At 50.2% G+C, this 17,506-nt stretch overlaps 1 protein-coding gene across 1 annotated transcript in view; it reads left to right on the top strand.

The window, feature by feature from the left end:
* Positions 1 to 7,249: 7,249 nt before the first annotated feature.
* Positions 7,250 to 17,506, top strand: part of PTGIS (prostaglandin I2 synthase) — a 38,544-nt gene continuing 28,287 nt past the window's right edge. The window contains exons 1-2 of the mRNA XM_066235779.1: positions 7,250 to 7,405; positions 17,363 to 17,486. Coding sequence (XP_066091876.1) covers positions 7,332 to 7,405; positions 17,363 to 17,486 — 198 coding nt within the window. The 5' untranslated portion in view covers positions 7,250 to 7,331. The remainder of the gene's footprint in view (positions 7,406 to 17,362; positions 17,487 to 17,506) is intronic.

Genomic DNA, 17,506 nt, shown 5'->3' on the forward strand with positions numbered 1-17,506 from the left:
TGGAACTCAGCGTCCCTGTGACCGAGGTAGGGTACAGAAATGCCTTCCTGGAGAGAAGCTGGACTTCCCTGAACACAGTTTAAATTATCAGCCTGGCTTGAGATTTTGCCTTTCTTGCCACGGGAAGCTCATGAAAAGATCAGAGAGCATGGACAGAGGACAGTAGCTGAGCTGCTGGTTGTATTACTATATGCCAGATACTGGTTACATGTACCCCCCCTCCCAGGGGAACTGAAGCTCAGAGAGGTTAAATGATTTGCCTGAGGCCACACTGTAAGTAAGTGGCAGAGCTGGGATTTGAACCAACGTACTCTGGGTTCGGAATGTCCCCACTCTTAATCATCGCACTAGATGGCCTCTCTGGAGAATATAAAAGGCTTATTTTTCTTTGCATAGCCATAGTCAAAGCGAAGGCATTAGCAACCCTACTGGTCTCTATGTAAATAGGACCTTGACTTGTGTGTGTACGAAGGAGCATTCCAGGACCTACACACTAGCCATCCTTAGGCCGCCTCCAACCCGGACATGTTTTATTCGGTCCATGCAAGTGTTTTACGTATTGGAAAAAATAACCTTTCCCTCCTTGACTTCTCTTTTAAAATGTAGGTCTAGAGCAGAGGGGCAGGACTGGATTTGAAGGGGGGGGGTCTGTCCACTGCAGGGGGTGGGAGAGGAGAAGGCCTTGGCCCCTGAATAAGGCTCAGTCTGCAGTGGTTTCCTGAGCTGTGAGGAGGCCTCATCTGGGTGCCAGCCCATCCCAGGAGCCAGCCATTCATTCCTGCAGGCAGCACTGTGTCCTCTTGTTCCCCACCAGCCTGGAGCCCCGGAGGGAGGGGAAGGGCGGCTGGGGCCTCTGGTTGGAGCCCAGGCTCCTCTGTCCCCGGGCTCTGAGTCCTTGCCCATCCCCATCTCTCTCTGGGCTTTCCTTTACTCATCGGTAAAATAGGCTTGCAGCCATCCTTGCCCCATGTCTTACCTCCCCACCCCACTTTCTGATCCTTTTTTGGGGATCCACTCTCCTCCCTTGTCTGGCTGACCATCAAGGTCAGTGGGTGGGCACATGACCCAAACTCAGCCAATCAGATTCTCTCTCGGGAGACCCAGAAGCTTAAGGGGAACTAAGGTTAAGATAAGAAACAGTTGGTGACCTAAAGACCCTGCCCTTTGGTTCCTGTTCCCTGTACTTACCCTTGGTTTTGGCTTCTCATTTCCTGGCGATGACCTGCTTCTGCCCTTTCCAAGTCTCAGCTGGTCAACTTCTCCAATACTCCCTTATTTTCCATTTTTGCTTATATTAGCCAGGGTTGGTTTCTGCTGCTTGATGCCAGGGTGACAACCATCACTTCTAAAGTAGGTGTGAGAATCAAATTATATGCACCAGAGTGTAAGTAAGGCATGACTTTATAAACTGTAACGTGCTACCCAAATAGCAGGAATTGTCCAGACACTGGCATGTCGATCTTATGAACTCAGGCCTTGGAACCAGTATTTGATTGCTGGCTCCACCCATTTCTTGCTGTGTGACCTTGGGCCACTTGCTTTCCCTCTCTGAGCCTCAGTTTCCTCACCTAGAAAATGAAGATAATACTGGTGTCAGGATCAATTATATGATTTGTGGGACTCAATGCAAAATGAAAATGTGGGGCTTCTTTTTCAAAAATTATTAAGAATTTCAAGATGCTGATAGCAGAGCATTAAACCGAGTGTAGGGCCCTTGTGGGTGCGGGGCCCATGCTGGCACCCAGGCTGCATGTCCACGACGCTGGCTCTGACTGGTATGTAGATCGCATCTCAGCCAGGCTGCGCAAGGGCTTCGGGAAGGGGAAACTGTATCATTCTAATTTGTATCCGATTGCGCCAATCAGATGTTCACTGTCCGTTCAACTGGTCAACTCTGCGATCCAGAAAGTACTAGAGAAGGCTCACGAAGGTAAGATGTAACAATAGATTTTACCCATCAAGCACCAAATATGGGACAGATATTTTCATATGCTATTTTATTCAGTCCTTGGAATGGAGAACTTCCCAGGGGCTGCTCCCAGTTAATCACAGAGAGAGCAGGTCTGCTCCCCTCCCGGGAGACACGGGGCTCCTCTGGAGTTTCCGGACTTCCCTCATGCCCGGGCCATCTCTGCTCCAATGGAGCCTCGGCTGCGGGAGGGGAAGAGAGAGACAGAGAGGAAGGAGGGGGGTGGGGGTGGAGAAGCAAATGGGCGCCTCTCCCATGTGCCCTGGCCGGGAATTGAACCTGGTCCCCCACACGCCAGGCTGACGCTCTACCGCTGAGCCAACCGGCCAGGGCCCCAACCAACTCTTCACTCGTTCCTTCCTTCCTTTTTTTTCTCCCAGCCTCCTCTGGCTTCCTCTTTATTTTCCTCCCTGGCATTTTCCCCAATAAATTTCTCATATGTCTCATCTCATCTTGGCTGAGGACCTGGACTAACATACTTTTTCATAACAGATTTGGATAAACTGAGAGGAAAAGGGAGGGGTGGCTTCCAGGCAGGTAAATAGCACGGCTAAAGAATGGCGGTGGGACAGGCAAAGGGTGTTCACACCACAAGGTGGGGACGCTGGTCTGTCCTAAGAGGACATCAAATTTCCATGCTCTAGCTTATCAGACTCTGTTTCTTTGGTAAAGTTATTGAGCCTCCCTGGGCCTGGGCCTTGGTTTCACTCTCTGAAAATTGGGAATAATATTAGAGGTGGATTTAACAGCAGGCGCACCAGGCACGCACCCTGGGACCTGACTTCTTTTTTTTTTTTTAGCAGACAGAGAGAGAGGGATAGACAGGGACAGACAGACAGGAACGGAGAGAGATGAGAAGCATCACTCATCAGTTTTTCGTTGTGACACCTTAGTTGTTCATTGATTGCTTTCTCATATGTGCCTTGACCATGGGCCTTCAGCAGACCGAGTAACTCCTTGCTCAAGCCAGCGACCTTGGGTCCCAGCTGGTGAGTTTTGCTCAAACCAGATGAGCCCGCGCTCGAGCTGGCGACCTCAGGGTCTCGAACCTGGGTTCTCCACATCCCAGTCTGATCCTCTATCCACTGCGCCACCGCCTGGTCAGGCTGGGCTCCGACTTCTGAAGGGCCCCACAAAACCCCAACTTAACACTTTTTTCTAATGTAAGGGGCCCAATATTTTCTTCTGCTCCTGGGGCCTCAACCAACCTTAATCCACCTCTGATAACTGTACCCATTTTATAGGATCCTGTGCATATTAGATAGGTTAATATGAAAAAAGTATTTCAAATGGCCTAAGTTACCAACTAAGTTAGAGCTTTAATTGGAAAAATATTTAAAACTGCCCCTCCCTGGTGGGGCTGGTTTTCAGCTTTGAAGGAGGCAGCACACGTAATATTTTCCCTTCCTGACATAATTTGTTTGTGGCCTTTAGGATGCAGACATGAACCAGACCTGGTTCCTGGAAGAGAGAAGCAGGGGTGTGGGTAGAAAGAGCTGTCCTTTTCCAGTCTAAGCCCCCCATTTTCTGAAGGAATTGGGTCTTGACATTATCCTCATGACCCTACAGCAGTCCGATAAGAGAACAGAGGTTCACTGGGATCACAGAGTTGTCCAGATGTCTCATATCTAACGGACAGTGAACATCTGGACACACTGAGACTCCCACAGGGGAACGTCCAGATGATTGTCACTGGGTGGCAGCCCTGGTACAGCTGGACAGAAGAGGGAATTTCCTGAGGGTGCCCTTCCCCAATGAAGGCTTAGTTGCGCTCATTGCATAGACAAGGTAATGTAACCTACCTGCTTAGGGTCACATGGCAAATGAATGGCGATACTGGGATTTGAACTTAGCTCTGAAGTCCTTGGATGGTCCAGTCCTTCATCATGGGCTTGGGGTAGTCTTCTGTCATCATCATTGCTGAGGATGTCAGGGTAGTTTGGAGTCTCTGCTACTTTCCAGAGCCTGCCCGTTCCTGCAAGACGCTGTAGCCAAGAGAGCTACATGCCCTATTAGCCTGATAAACATAGAAAGCCCGAGCATTTAAAAAATAAAAGGCGCCTGACTAGGCGGTGGCGCAGTGGATAGAGCATCGGACTGGGATGCAGAGGACCCAGGTTCGAGACCCTGAGGTCCCCAGCTTGAGTGCGGGCTCATCTGGTTTGAGCAAAGCTCACCAGCTTGGACCCAAGGTCACTGGCTAGAGCAGGGTGTTACTCGGTCTGCTGAAGGACCATGGTCAAGGCACATATGAGAAAGCAATCAATGAACAACTAAGGTGTCACAACAAAAAACTAATGATGGATGCTTCTCATCTCTCTCCGTTCCTGTCTGTCTGTCCCTATCTATCCCTCTCTCTGACTCTCTCGCTGTCTCTGTAAAAAAATAAAAAATAAATAAAAAATAAAAAAAGGCAAAAATAATAAAATGAAACATTTTAAATGCTCACCAGGGGCTGGTACTATGAGAGGTGTTTCAGATGTGTTATTTATTATCTCATGTAGTCAGCACCTCAGCCATAACTGGAAGGTCATCTTAGTTAGGAATGTTTTTGGCTGCATGTAAGAAAAAAAAAAATCTGACTCATGGTGTATTTACTAGATTATCTCATTAAACAAGAAGTCTAGAGGTAAGTGGTTCCAGGGAGGGTTATTCTGCCCCTCTAGTTAGGAGTTGTCAATTTTCCTTGCCTTCTTTCCTAACATCCCCACCATCACACCCTCACCCAATAGCACCCCCCAAAAGGAGGCAAATAGGGAGGAAAAAATATACCAGAAGGTGCCCCCAAGGCCACCCCTGGACACATCCTTAGCAAAGAGGGATTTCCCTGGCTGGCTCAAACCCATGGTGCTTTATTTATTTCCTGGGAAGGGGATGGGACCACCTTCTTAAACACCTGCCTGATTACTGAACAAATTCGGGTTCTGTTAGCAAGGGAGAACAGAATGTTGGGGGCCCCTGCAAACATTCTCTTACTGGTGTACGAGCAGCTGGTCTCCCTTCCCTGGGGTAATTTTGTTCTCAGGTTGAGGAGGAATGCGGGACATGCTATTTGGAACCCTGGTCTGCACACAGCCAGGGGTGTAGGGTGGAGGCGCTAACATTCATTGAGTACCTTCTGTGGGCCAGGCCCCATGCTGGGTGATTTCATTCTCTCATCATTTAATTCAGTTCTTACAATAGACCTGTGGGGAGGGAAGTGCTCATCCCATTTTTCAGATGTAAAAAACTGAGACTGAGTCCCAATCACACAGAAGGTGAGAGGCTGGAATAAGCACTGGCAGCCGTTAACTGTCACTTACACTCCCTGCCTGTCAGGTGCTCTGATAGGTGTGTTGCCTGCACTCAGATGTTTACTGCTACCCCAACTCCCTTCCACCCAAGAGGCACTGAGGCTTGGGGAGGTGGATCAGACGGCCCAGGGTCACACAGCTTTGCAAAGGCTGAGCTGGGCTGTGAACCCCTCTGCCAGAAGGTCTCCCAAAGAGCCCCCAAATTTGGAGAAAACCTCTAGGCCTGTTCTGCGGCCTTTTTGGGATTGTTGGCTGCACCAGCGGATAAGCTAGATAAATAAACAAGAGGAAACTCTTTCCCTTTTGATGTCCTAAATTCACTGAGGCCACGTGACAGTTGTCCAGCTGCCTTGACAGCCAACATTAAACAGGCAAATAAACGAATCCTTAGTATGATAGTAGGAACTGTTAAGTACTGGCAAAAAAAAAAAAAAGTTGAGGCAATAGAAGGTGATGGTGTGACTGATTTAGACCAGGTGGTCATGGAGAGCTTCTCTGAGGAGGTGACAGTGGAGCAGAGACCGAGAGATGTGCATGTGATGGAAAGAGCCAGGTGTGCAAGTCTCCAACAGAAGAGTATTCCAGGTAGAAAAAGTGGCAAGGCCAAAGGCCCTGAGGTGGGCGTGAGACTGGCATAACTTGGGGAAGGATGAGAGATGAGTTTGGCTGGAGCAGAGTGGGTGAGGGTAAGAGTGGGGGGACACAAGGTTAGGGAGGTTAGGGTCGGAGGAGGCTGATTATGTTGGTCTTCGTAGGACCTTATAAGATCTTGGGCTGTGCTCTGAGTGAGGTGGAGCCATGGAGGGTTCTGAGTGGGGTTCAGTGACAGGATCTGACTAATGTGGGGAGAATGGACTGTGGAGAGATGAGGGCTGAAGCCAGAAGACTAGGGAGGAGTAGCAGCTCCTCAGAAGGCTATTGGGAAGATGAAATGACACCTGCCTAAATTCATCCAGCAGCCAGCAGTAAACAGGCAGGATCAGAACCAGACCTTCTGGGTCCCAGCTCCACACCGCCCACGGGCTCACAAAATTGACCTGCTTCAGGCAGGCAGTGTTTGCAGCTCCCTGTTACTGACAAACTCTCCTCAATTCCTCACATACCCCCTGAGGTAGGTACAGCTCTGACCTGTCTGGTCCCAGATGAGCAACTGGCCTCAGAGAGAGTGAGTTACCCGTGCAGGGTCTGCCAGGGTGAGAATGGACACTAGCAGGTGCAGGGAGTGGTGAGTGTTCAGCAAACCCGCAGAGGCCCAGGCCCTCCAGCTGGGAGCCCGGGTTCTCAGCAGTGCCCTGGGGGGTGGGGGTGTCTCCTGTAGAGTCACGGGCACTGCAGGCTGGCTCCTTAACCACTAGGCAATTCTGACAATGGCCACCATACCTGCAGTCCCTACTATGCTCCTGGTACAGGTCTGGGAGTTTTCCAGTTACTGGTCTGAGCTTTTGGGGCCTCTCTGTAGTTATGCACGTCATATAGGGCAGGTAGAATCCAGCCCAAACCCACTCTGCCCCATGCACAGTACAGTATAGAACACTCAAGGTCTCTAAGTCCTCTGGGTGGACATGGGATGCGGAGGGGGCAGGTGGTGGAGGCTGATCAGGTGGACGGAGATGGTCAGGTCCTCCTGTCCCCTCCTCGCAGCCACTCTCCCATCCCCATACTCCTTTCCCTTCCCCCTATTCCCACCCTCAGGAGGCCCTTCCCTCACCCGCCTTTCCGCCCTCACAGAAGTTCTCTCCCTTTCCATCACCCCTCCCGTCCCACCACATCCCCCTCCTTTCTCTCCAACCCGCACCTCCCCTCCCTCCATCCCACATTTTCCACCCCCAAACCCCCAGTCCCGGGCCCAGCGGGTGGGGGCCCATCGCGGCCGGAACTGAGGGCAGGGGGTCTCCACGAGCGCCCCCAACGCCCCCTGAGGCCCCGGGAGGGACCGGCGGCCCCGCCCCTCGCCGCGGCCCGGAGGGCGGGCGCGGGGGCGGGGAGAGGCACCTGGGTGGGCCGGCAGGCCCGGGGCCGGCTGCAGTCCCCCGCGCGCGGCCGCTGCAGGCTCGGTCGCCGGCCGGGTCATGTCCTGGGCCGTGCTCCTCGGCCTCCTGGCCGCGCTGCTGCTGCTGCTGCTGCTGACCCGCCGCCGCACGCGGTGAGTGTCGCCCCCCGCCAGCCGGGCCCGGTCCCCAAGCCCCGCCGGCCGGCGCCGGACAAAGGGGGCGTCTCCGCTCTCGCGCCCGGAATGCAGCTGGGGGTCGCGGGCCAGCGGCTGGCCCGGGCCGGAGTCCCCCGCCCGAGTTCCCGGGGGGAGGGGGACCTTCCCACTGTCACCCACAGCGTCCGGGGGAGCCCCTCGCAGGTGGGAGTCCAGGCGCCCCGCACAAGGGGCTCCCGCGCCATCTGCTCTGGGCCAAGCCACTCCTGCAGAGACAAGGGAAGGTGGGGGGGACCCGGGCTAGGTCCCGGGTTACGACCTACCGCATACGCTCGGGCGGCGGGGCGTGGGGTTCCAGGTGAGGACGGAGGGGCCATCGGTGAGGAATGGTGCGTAGACAGGCAGCGTGTGACCCCGCTGAAAGAAGCCCTTTCCCGCCCTTCAGCTGCTACGGGATCCAGCACTTGGTTGGTGTCAAACCCCGGCTTTGCTCTGTGCAGTCCTATGGGTAGCCTTCCCCTCTTCCCTCCAGGCGGGAGAATGGGCTGGGGGAGACAGAGGCCCCGAGGGACGCTCTCTCACCAGCCCTGAAACCACCTCACCGCCTTGGGCGAGGGGGCTGGGTAGGCTCGGTATTGCCCGCTGCCAGGGGAGAGCTGAGGCCCAGGAAGGGGGCCTCCCTCCCCTAGGGTCCCACCGCCCTGGGCAGGTAGAACCCAGGTGAAATGTCTCCGTTTCCTCACCCCTAAAGGTTGTCTTGCTCCATTGAGAATCTGCAATTTAGGAGAAAAAGTAAAACTTATACACCTAAAATCAGGGAGCTGGCAATGGGTCTTTTTCTTTCTCTAAAACATTTTAAAAAGTAATTTGAATTGCACAAGGACTAGCTGAATACCTTTGACTTAAAACAAATATCCCGTTAGGGATAAGCCCTTCTAACCACCCTTCCGACAATTCTGGACTTCTCCTGTTGATCTGTTTGGGGGCAGCCTTCCAGATTTTTTTTTAGAGTACTGTATCTTTTCATTTTAGACTAGTGTTATATTTACAGAAACTTTGCAAAGGTAGTACAAAGAGTTTCTAAATGCCCCTCACCCGGTTCCCACTCTCAACATTTTTCAGTATAATATACATTTTTCAAAACTAAAAACCAACTTTGGTCGGTTACGACTAACCCAACTGCAGGCTTTATTTGAATTCCATCAGTTTTTCCATTAATGTCGTCTTTGTACCCCAGGATCCAGTCCAGGGTGTCATATCTCTTCAGTCTCCCTGCTGTTTTTGCAATTACTCTTACAGATGTAGATGTGAGCCTGTAGCCAATACAGGGCTGTGTAAGTGCGTGCATACGTGTTTAAATCAGTGTCTGAAAATCCCAGGAATTTTCTGGAAACTCTTTATTTTTAAACAATATGTTCATTGAATTTCCGAACTCTAAGTTCATGAATTTTTCTTCAACAACCAGATACCTTTTCAGGTGAAATGGAAAACCATGCATTTAATCATTTTTGCCTGGGGGGTGGGGGGAAGACAATAAATAACTTTCCCTGTGATGAAATGAATTCTTTCTCCTAAGTTGTCGGGCTTTTTGGACACTTCGTGCAGAGGTGTTTTCAGACTTTACGTTGGCTTTTCTTCCACTCCGGATTTTAGTTAGGACAGCCCTTCATGTTGCTACTTGGAGATTTAATTCATTCTTTTGGATGTTCTGTGTAGGATTCCATAATAGGAATAGTGGCAGGCTTCCTTTTGCCTTTGTATTCCTTTCCCTATTGATGGACTTTGAGGTTGCTTCCAGTGTTTTTGCTATTCAGACAATGTGCTGTGGTATTCCCGGGGGGCCTCCTAGTCTGTGCTTTTCTGTGAAGCGATGGAGGCAGCCATAATATGGAGCCTGGGAGGCAGGGGACCTGGGTGCTCAGTGTATGGAAATTTCCATCCTCTAGGAATAAGAACAAGGTGAGTAACCACTCTGTGCCTCAGTTTCCCAATCTTTAAAGTGGGGATGATGATAATAGTAGGGGAATTCTTGAGGTTAGGAGGAATGCCAATTAAACATTATATTAGCTCATTCTTGCTAGATCCAGGGAGCTAATTTATCTTTGAGGGGTTCATTTTTCATAGCTATGAACAGCTTGGGAGGGTCAACAAGTGGGTATTGGGGAGCAGTAGGGGCATGGGGGTCACTGATAGCAGGGGGACAGTTGCATGGACCCTAGGGAGACTCCATAGGGATCCCAATTTACACCTCCAACCCCATTTTGTCCTGCTGATTTGTTGAGGGGCACGCTTGTTACCCCCATTTTACAGAAGAGGAAACCGAGGCCCAGCAAGACCAAAGTTGCCTGGATTAAAGATCTGGGCTGCACAACATTTTTTTTTTATAGAGACAGAGAGAGAGAGAGAGAGTCAGAGAGAGGGATAGACAGGGACAGACAGGAACAGAGAGATGAGAAGCATCAATCATCAGTTTTCATTGCGTGTTGCGACACCTTAGTTGTTCATTGATTGCTTTCTCATATGTGCCTTGACCGTGGGCCTTCAGCAGACCGAATAACCCCTTGCTTGAGCCAGCGACCTTGGGCTCAAGCTGGTGAGCTTTTTGCTCAAACCAGATGAGCCTGCTCTCAAGCTGGTGACCTCGGGGTCTCGAACCTGGGTCCTCCGCATCCCAGTCGGACGCTCTATCCACTGCACCACCGCCTGGTCAGGCTGGCTGCACGACATTTTAATTCACAGGAAGAATGAATTCTCACTCTTTGCACACACTCTATTAGAAGCACATGATGTTAAGATAGTGAGAGCTGCAACTCCCACCAGAAGATTCTCAAGAAAGGACAGATAACCAAGTGCTGGAAAAGAGGTGGATGCTGTTGGCGGTGTCGCTGGTGATCCCAAGTTCGGGTCAAAACAAGCAAGGCTCTGATTTCCCTGGCGCGTTCCGTTCTCTTTTTTTTTTTTTCCATTTTTTTATTGGTACTAATTTGTTGTGTTTACATAGTTACAAGTGTACTCCCGAATATATCTCCCCCCTTTCCTCCTTGTTCTCCTTGTTACCCCCTTTGCCCCCTCCCCCCACCACCTTCCCTCCTCTCTTCCATACTTTACTATCCTGCCCTTATCTCTCTGTGTTATGTTTATATACTTTCACTAATGTCTTTCCTTTCTTTGATCCCCTCCTCTCTTTCCCTTTCCCTCTGGACCCTTTGACTCCTTCATTCCTTTCTCTTGGCAGACCCCTGAGGGAATGCTCAGAACCGTGTCTTACAGCCCAGGCTTACAGAGGCTAAGTGACCTCCTTAAGGTCACCCAGAAATGATATTCCACATGTAACCCATTCCAAAATTTATGCTTTTCCCAGTAAAAAGAAAAAGGCACTACCTCAGTCAGTCAGCAACTCTGTCTTTACCCGTGGCTTTATTCTTTTTAAAATGGAAAAAGTTTACTTATGAAAGATTTCAACTATACAGAAAAATAGAAAGAATAGTATAAGAACCCCTATATACCCATCACCTCAATTTGACAGTCGTCAGCATTAAAAAAAAATTACAGATGTCATAGTATCTTATCACTGAATATCTTGGCATGCGTGTCCAAAAACAATGACAATCGCAATTCTATTATCCCGAGAATACAAAAAATAATTCTTAATGTCACCTAGTTCTAAGTTCACGTTTAAATTTCTGCAATTATGGCAAGGATTTTGAAGCCTAGCTTGATTGGTAACCCATGCATGTTTTCTCCTGGGAGTGAGGAATCTGAATTTTGTGCAATTGAGGCTATGATCTGCCCGGTGAGTGTCAGGAACCTTGCTTTTCCAGCCCTCGTTTCTCTGAAGTGGCTCGTGTAGCTGCTCTCTCATGCCCCAGACTCTTCGCCAGGCAGAGTGTATCTCTTCCTCTTTGGACTTGTGTGACTGATGTGGGGAGCCATGGGAGAGGTCTCCTGGGTTGGAAGCCCCTTTTCTGGGGGGACCAGAGGCAACAAGTGACATCAGGTGAGGGTTTCTGGTGGTTTAAGGGTTGATCCCTTGCAGAATATGTATCCACTTGAAGAATACGGAATTTCTAGGAACAAATAAATCTTGTCTTCTTCCAACATGTACTAACCAGAGGTCACCAAATGGGATTCAACCCCAGGTGAGAGTGGCGTGTACTTGCGAGATTCCACCCGCAAAACTCCAGATTTCCAGCTTCTTGTGAAAAAATTGGAAGATCTAGCAGCATTTGCCTGGGGCTCAGTAGTAGAGCCCTCTCTAAATCTTGCCACAATCTCCACCACTCCCTATTGCCTCTCCAACATGCAGCTGTTCTATTTATCACTATACTTGTCCTATTGTTTGTTCTTATGTCGAGATACAATTCTTTGAGTCTGTGTCTATTACAAAAACAGGAAACAAAAACTAGAACCAGATGGCCACATGTTTTTTCTACACCATGGGAGGCGATGAGGGGAGCAGTGAAGAAGAGTTAGGGAGGCTGTTGGTTAGTGGGCAGACAGCCTGCAGGTGAGCTCTGGAAAAAGAATGAGTGAAGCAGTTTAAACAGTAGCTCAGGTTGTTTCAACTCAGCTGGGCAGTAGCCAGCCCCCTTCTGTTCCATTAAAGGCCCCAAATTGATCTGAAAAGTTCTGGGCAGAGAGGTCGGGCAGTCCACCAACACTGCACAGCCAAATGCCCTGCCTCTGTGCTGGGCAAGCCAGAACATGGATGACCTGTTAGGTACTTAACCTTTGCTAGCTTCCTTAACCCTCTTAGCCACGCTGGGAGCCAGGTGCTGCTCACTGAGCACCAACTGTGTATGATTCATTCATTGGACAAATATTTATTAAGCACCTACTGTGAGCCAGGCACTGTTGGTCAACAACTAGTGCCTGCCCTCATGGACTTTCACCAGTGAAGGTGTGATCCTTTAAGACAGTGGTCCCCAACCCCCGGGCCGCAGACCGGTACCGGTCCGTGGGCCATTTGGTACCGGTCCGCAGAGAAAGAATAAATAACCTACATTATTTCCATTTTATTTATATTTAAGTCTGAATGATGTTTTATTTTTTTAAAAAATGACCAGATTCCCTCTGTTAACATCTAAGACTCACGCTTGACGCTTGTCTCGTAAGTTCGACAATTATATTTAAAAATACCACGGTTTTTATGCCGGTCACATAATTTTATTTTGTGCATTTATCCATCCCACCCTAAAGGCCGGTCCGTGAAAATATTTTCTGACATTAAACCGGTCCGTGGCCCAAAAAGGTTGGGGACCACTGCTTTAAGAGACATAAAGATGCGTGAGGTCCATCCTTGACCCTCTCTCCTGATTTGCACAGGGTCAAGTGGAGAGAGACAGGACAGGTGGCAGGGTTGGTGGTAGGGTCTGTGAGTGAGGAACGGGCAGTTTTTAGAAGATGCCACATGATGGGAATTAAAACTACAGGGGAGAAGCAGAAAAGGTGCCTCGGTGTCTGAACCAGGGAGGGCAGGCGGCAAACAGCTATGTGGGCAGGAGCTGGTGATGAGAAGGTCACGCCCTACATCCCTGCCCCCAGGGTCTGGCAGTGCTTGAAAACTGTCAGTGGGAGAGTCTGGAGACCACAGACCCCAAAATAGAGCCTCCTTTGCCCCCACTGGCCAGGCTGAGTCACACTGGAACGTGGCCTGGGCTTGAGTTAGATCGAGGGCCCTGGGCTGGAGGAGCCCGTGGCCACACCAGGGTTCAGATGCTGGGCTCCCAGCTTCCTGCCTTTGTCTGTGCCTCCTTGGGACTTTTCTGTGGAAAAATGGAAGCTGCCAGAAATAACACATGACTTGCTGGGGAGCTCCAGCAGCAGCCAGGATGGATCAAAGGTGGGAAAGGAAACCCCTGCCCCACCCCCATCCCCGAAGACATCTTTGGGGAGAATCTCAGACCCTGCATTTGGCCAGGTCGCTGAAATTTGTCTGTGTCTTAGTTTCCCCATCTGCAAAGTGAGAATGCAAGTGTCCACTTGGGGTGACTTGGGGTCAGGGTAGCATCTCTGCAGCCAGATCGGCCTGGGTTGCAGACCCAGGTCCTTCATAGTGGGCCCTCGGGCAAGTGACTCAGCCCTTCTGCCTCAGTTTCAGCTGCTGTAAAATGGGCTTGATAGAAATAATTTCTTCCTCATAGGGCGACACAGCCAGAGTTCATTACATATTAGCCATTATTACCAAGCAGGGAAACCTTGAGAAAATGCACAGTGCCTGACATGTTGTTACTCAATGAATGGCACCTGGGCGTCTGATTGGGCCTATGTCCCAGGCCCACCCAGCTGCTCCCGGTCATGAGGTGCCAGGCACTCGCTGCTCTCCATAGCCCTTCATCTGCATCACAGCCTGATGCGGTCAGTAGGGTCGTCACTCCCGTTTCACAGATGAGGAAACTGAGGCATGGAGAAGCAATGTCAAACAGCCAGCAAGAGCATGGCTAGGATCTGAAACCAGGAAGTGTGATGCTAAAGTTGGGCTCATAACCATCAGGCCATCCTGCCTCTTGTGCAAAACACACTGCTCCCGTGTCCTGTCTCCCTGGGCTGGTGCACATTGGGCCAATGGGTGACTCCAATTTCGGGCTCTGCTGGTGTGATACCTTACCTTTCAATAGAGCCTTCTGGAGAAGTCGCCTTGATCCAGGGCTCCCAAAAAGACGAGGGGAAGGGGAAGGTCCTGGTACCTCTCTGGCACCCCCTTAGAATCGCAGACTTGTGGCTTTGCAAGTTTCCTCGGTGATGGACACAGAGGCAAAGTGGGGACTGAGGAGAGAGGAGGAGGTAGCTGGGGGAGGCACTTCCCGGTGTCCTCAAGCCTCATCTCTGGTTCTGCTCCCATAGTTCCCAAACTCTGGCTCTCAAATCTGACCTGTCTCTCCATTCACCGCCTGTCTCACCCTTTGGGTTACGCTGGGAGACAGCCAGACTGAGGAGGCAGGAGGCCATGGTAGAGGAAGGGGGAGAGGGAGGGGAGGAAGGATGAAGAGAAGTCGGTGCTTCCCTGGACCGCTGGGGAAGCACAGAATCCCCCCTACCCCGTACTGGAAGTGGGGAGTCGGATGCTCGGACTGGCTCCCTGGGGACCATGGCCTGCACTTCTACCATTATTGCTCTCCTTAATGAGCACAGTAGTCTCCTGACACATCTCCCTGCTGCCACTCTCTCTGTTGCAACCTTTTAAAAGTGTGCTACATTACTTCCCAACTCCCCCTTCAGATCCTCCAGAGGACCCCCACTGCCCTTGGCATACAAGCCAGACTCTGTCCTTGGCTTTCAGGTCCTCATGGTCCACAGGTCAGCTCCAACATCATCACCTACCTCCCATCCCACATCCTCCCACTGTACCGGAGTGGCTCCTGCAGTCGTGAAAACCTCACCAAGTGTATTCCCACCCCAGGGCCTTTGCATTTGCTGTTCCCTCTGCCTGTAATGCTTTTCTCTCTTCCGCTTCCTTCCCATCCTTGGGACTTGGCTCACATGGTACCCCCTTGGAGAGGCCCTCCCTGACCACCTTCTCTAAACTAGCCCCCTCATGATCTCATATCATCCTTTTTTTCTTTAATGAGATATAATACACATGCTATAAAATTCACCCCTTTCAAATGTACAATTCAGTGGTTTTTCGTGTATTCACAGGGTTGTGCAACTGTCGCCACTGTCCAACTCCAGAATATTTTCACCACTCCAGAAAGAAATGCAACAACCATGCGAAGTCACTCTCCATACCCCCCCCCCCCCGTCCCCTCAGCCCTTGGCAAGCACCGATCTACTTTCTACTTTCTATCGCTATTGATCTGCCTCTTCTTGACATTCCGTAGAAATAGAATCATATAATCTGTGGCCTGTTGTGTCTGGCCTCTTTCACTTAGCACAGTGGTCTTGAGGTTCTTCCATATTATATCATGATTTAGTGCTTCATTCCTTTTTTTTTTTTTTTTTTTTTTTAATATGTGCCTTGACCAGGCAAGCCCAAGGTTTCGAACCGGCGACCTCAGTGTTCCAGGTCGACGCTTTATCCCACTGCGCCACCACAGGTCAGGCCGCTTCATTCCTTTTTATAGGTGAATAATGTTCCCAGGCATGAGTAGACCACATTTTGTTTATCCATTCATCAGTCAGTGGACATTTGGGTTGGCTCCACTTTTTGGCTCTCATGAATAAGGCTTCTATGAACAATAGCGTACACATTTATGTATGAACATGTTTTCAATTCTTTCTGGGTATGTTGCTGGGTCGTATAGTAGTAACCCTGTTTAACCTTTCAAGGAACTGGCAGACTAGTTTCCGAAGCAGCTGCAGTGTTCTGCATTCCCACCAGAAATATAGGAGCGTTTCAGTTTCTCCGCATCCCTGCCAGCACTTTCCCTTTGTCTGTTTTTAAAGATGCTCCTCTTAGTGGGTGTGAAGTAGTACCGCAATGTGGTTTTGATTTGCAATTCCCCAATGACTAATAATGCCAAGCCTCTTTTCATGTGTTTTGTGGCTATTTGTGTATCTTCTTTGAATAACTATCCATTCAAATCCCTTGTGTATTTTCATTTTAAAAAATTTTATTTATTTATTGATTTCAGTGAGAGAGGAATGGCGAGAGAGAGACAGGAACATTAAGCTGTTCCTGTATGTGCCCTGACCAGAGATCGAACCCGCAACCTTTGTGATTTGGGATAATACTCCAACCAAGCTATCCGGCCAGGGCTTTTGTGCATTTTAAAATTGGGTTATTTTTCCTTTCATTGTTCAGTTGCATCTTTCTTATTTTCTTTATCACCCTTCTCACTTTCTGAAACAATTTTGCTTTTATTTGTTTGTTTGTCTATGCTTACTAGTGTGTCCGCCCTATGGGGTCCGAGACTTTGCCTGTCCTGTTCACTCCCGTGTCTCCAGCACCCAGAAGGGTGCCTACTTCATAGTTAATATCTGGTGAAAGAGTGAGTGAATCCACAGTGAGAAGAGGTGGGACCACTCACTCCCTCACTCAGCAGCAGACAGGGAGCTTTCTGTGGTTCTGATCATTCTAAGAGTAAAATAGGGATCCTAGCCTGGGTTTAGAGACCTTGTAGCGAGGGGTCCGCTGTGAGCACCAGTCCTACAATATTGTGAGGCTCGTTTTGTGATCATGATGAACCTGTCCTCAGCTAACAGCCCGTCCCCGAGGGTGGCGTGGGAGGACAGGCTGAGGGTTCATACACCACTTCCTATCCACGAGGTGCTTTCTCTGTGGGCCTGACAGGAGTGGGAAATGACCACAACCCTGGGCCACGCTGGTTCAAACAGAGAACTCCGTGTCTTTACACTACTCGGTTGTGGAAGGCATTCCCACCCTTGGAGCGATGACCACCTCCATCCACTGGTCCCCCAGCTCCTGTTCTCAGGCCCCTGCAGTCCATTCTTTACTCAGCAACCAAAAGGATTCTGTAAGAAAAAAAGAAGGAAGGTGGGAGGGAGGGAGGGAGGGAGGGAGGGAGGGAGGGAGGGAGGGAAGGAGGGAGGGAGGGAAAGAGAGAGAGAAAGAAAAGAAAAAAAAAGGAAAGGAAAACACGAAGCCAGATCATGTCCATACTCCTCTCCAAACTTCCATAGCTCCCACCTTCCTGAGACAAAGCTGAAGTCCTCACAGCTGCCTACAAGGCTCTGCATGGTCTGGGCCTTGTTGCTGCTCTGGCCTCAGCCTCTGCTACTTTTCCTTGCTTCCTCCAATCCAGCCACACTAGCCTCTGTACTGTTATTGGGACACACCAGGCATCTGACCTCAGGGCCTTTGCACTTGTTTCTGCCTGCAGGCTCTTCTAGATATCCACGTGGCTCCTTCTCTCACTGCCTTCAGGTTTTTGGTCAGATATCTCCTCAGGGAAGCCTACCCTCCCCTCTCCATTTCAAACCACACCCCATGTCCTACACACTTCACTGCTTCCCCGCTTTACCAAGTGGTGACAAGCACTGTGGTTTCTGCAGACGACCTGGCGAGCCTCCCCTGGACCTGGGCAGTATCCCCTGGCTGGGCTATGCCTTGGAGTTTGGAAAAGATGCTGCCAGCTTCCTTACTAGGATGAAGGAGAAGCATGGTGATATCTTTACTGTAAGTACCTCTCATACCTC

This window comes from Saccopteryx bilineata, chromosome 6, assembly GCF_036850765.1.
Source record: "Saccopteryx bilineata isolate mSacBil1 chromosome 6, mSacBil1_pri_phased_curated, whole genome shotgun sequence".
Classification (NCBI taxonomy): Eukaryota; Metazoa; Chordata; class Mammalia; order Chiroptera; family Emballonuridae; genus Saccopteryx; species Saccopteryx bilineata.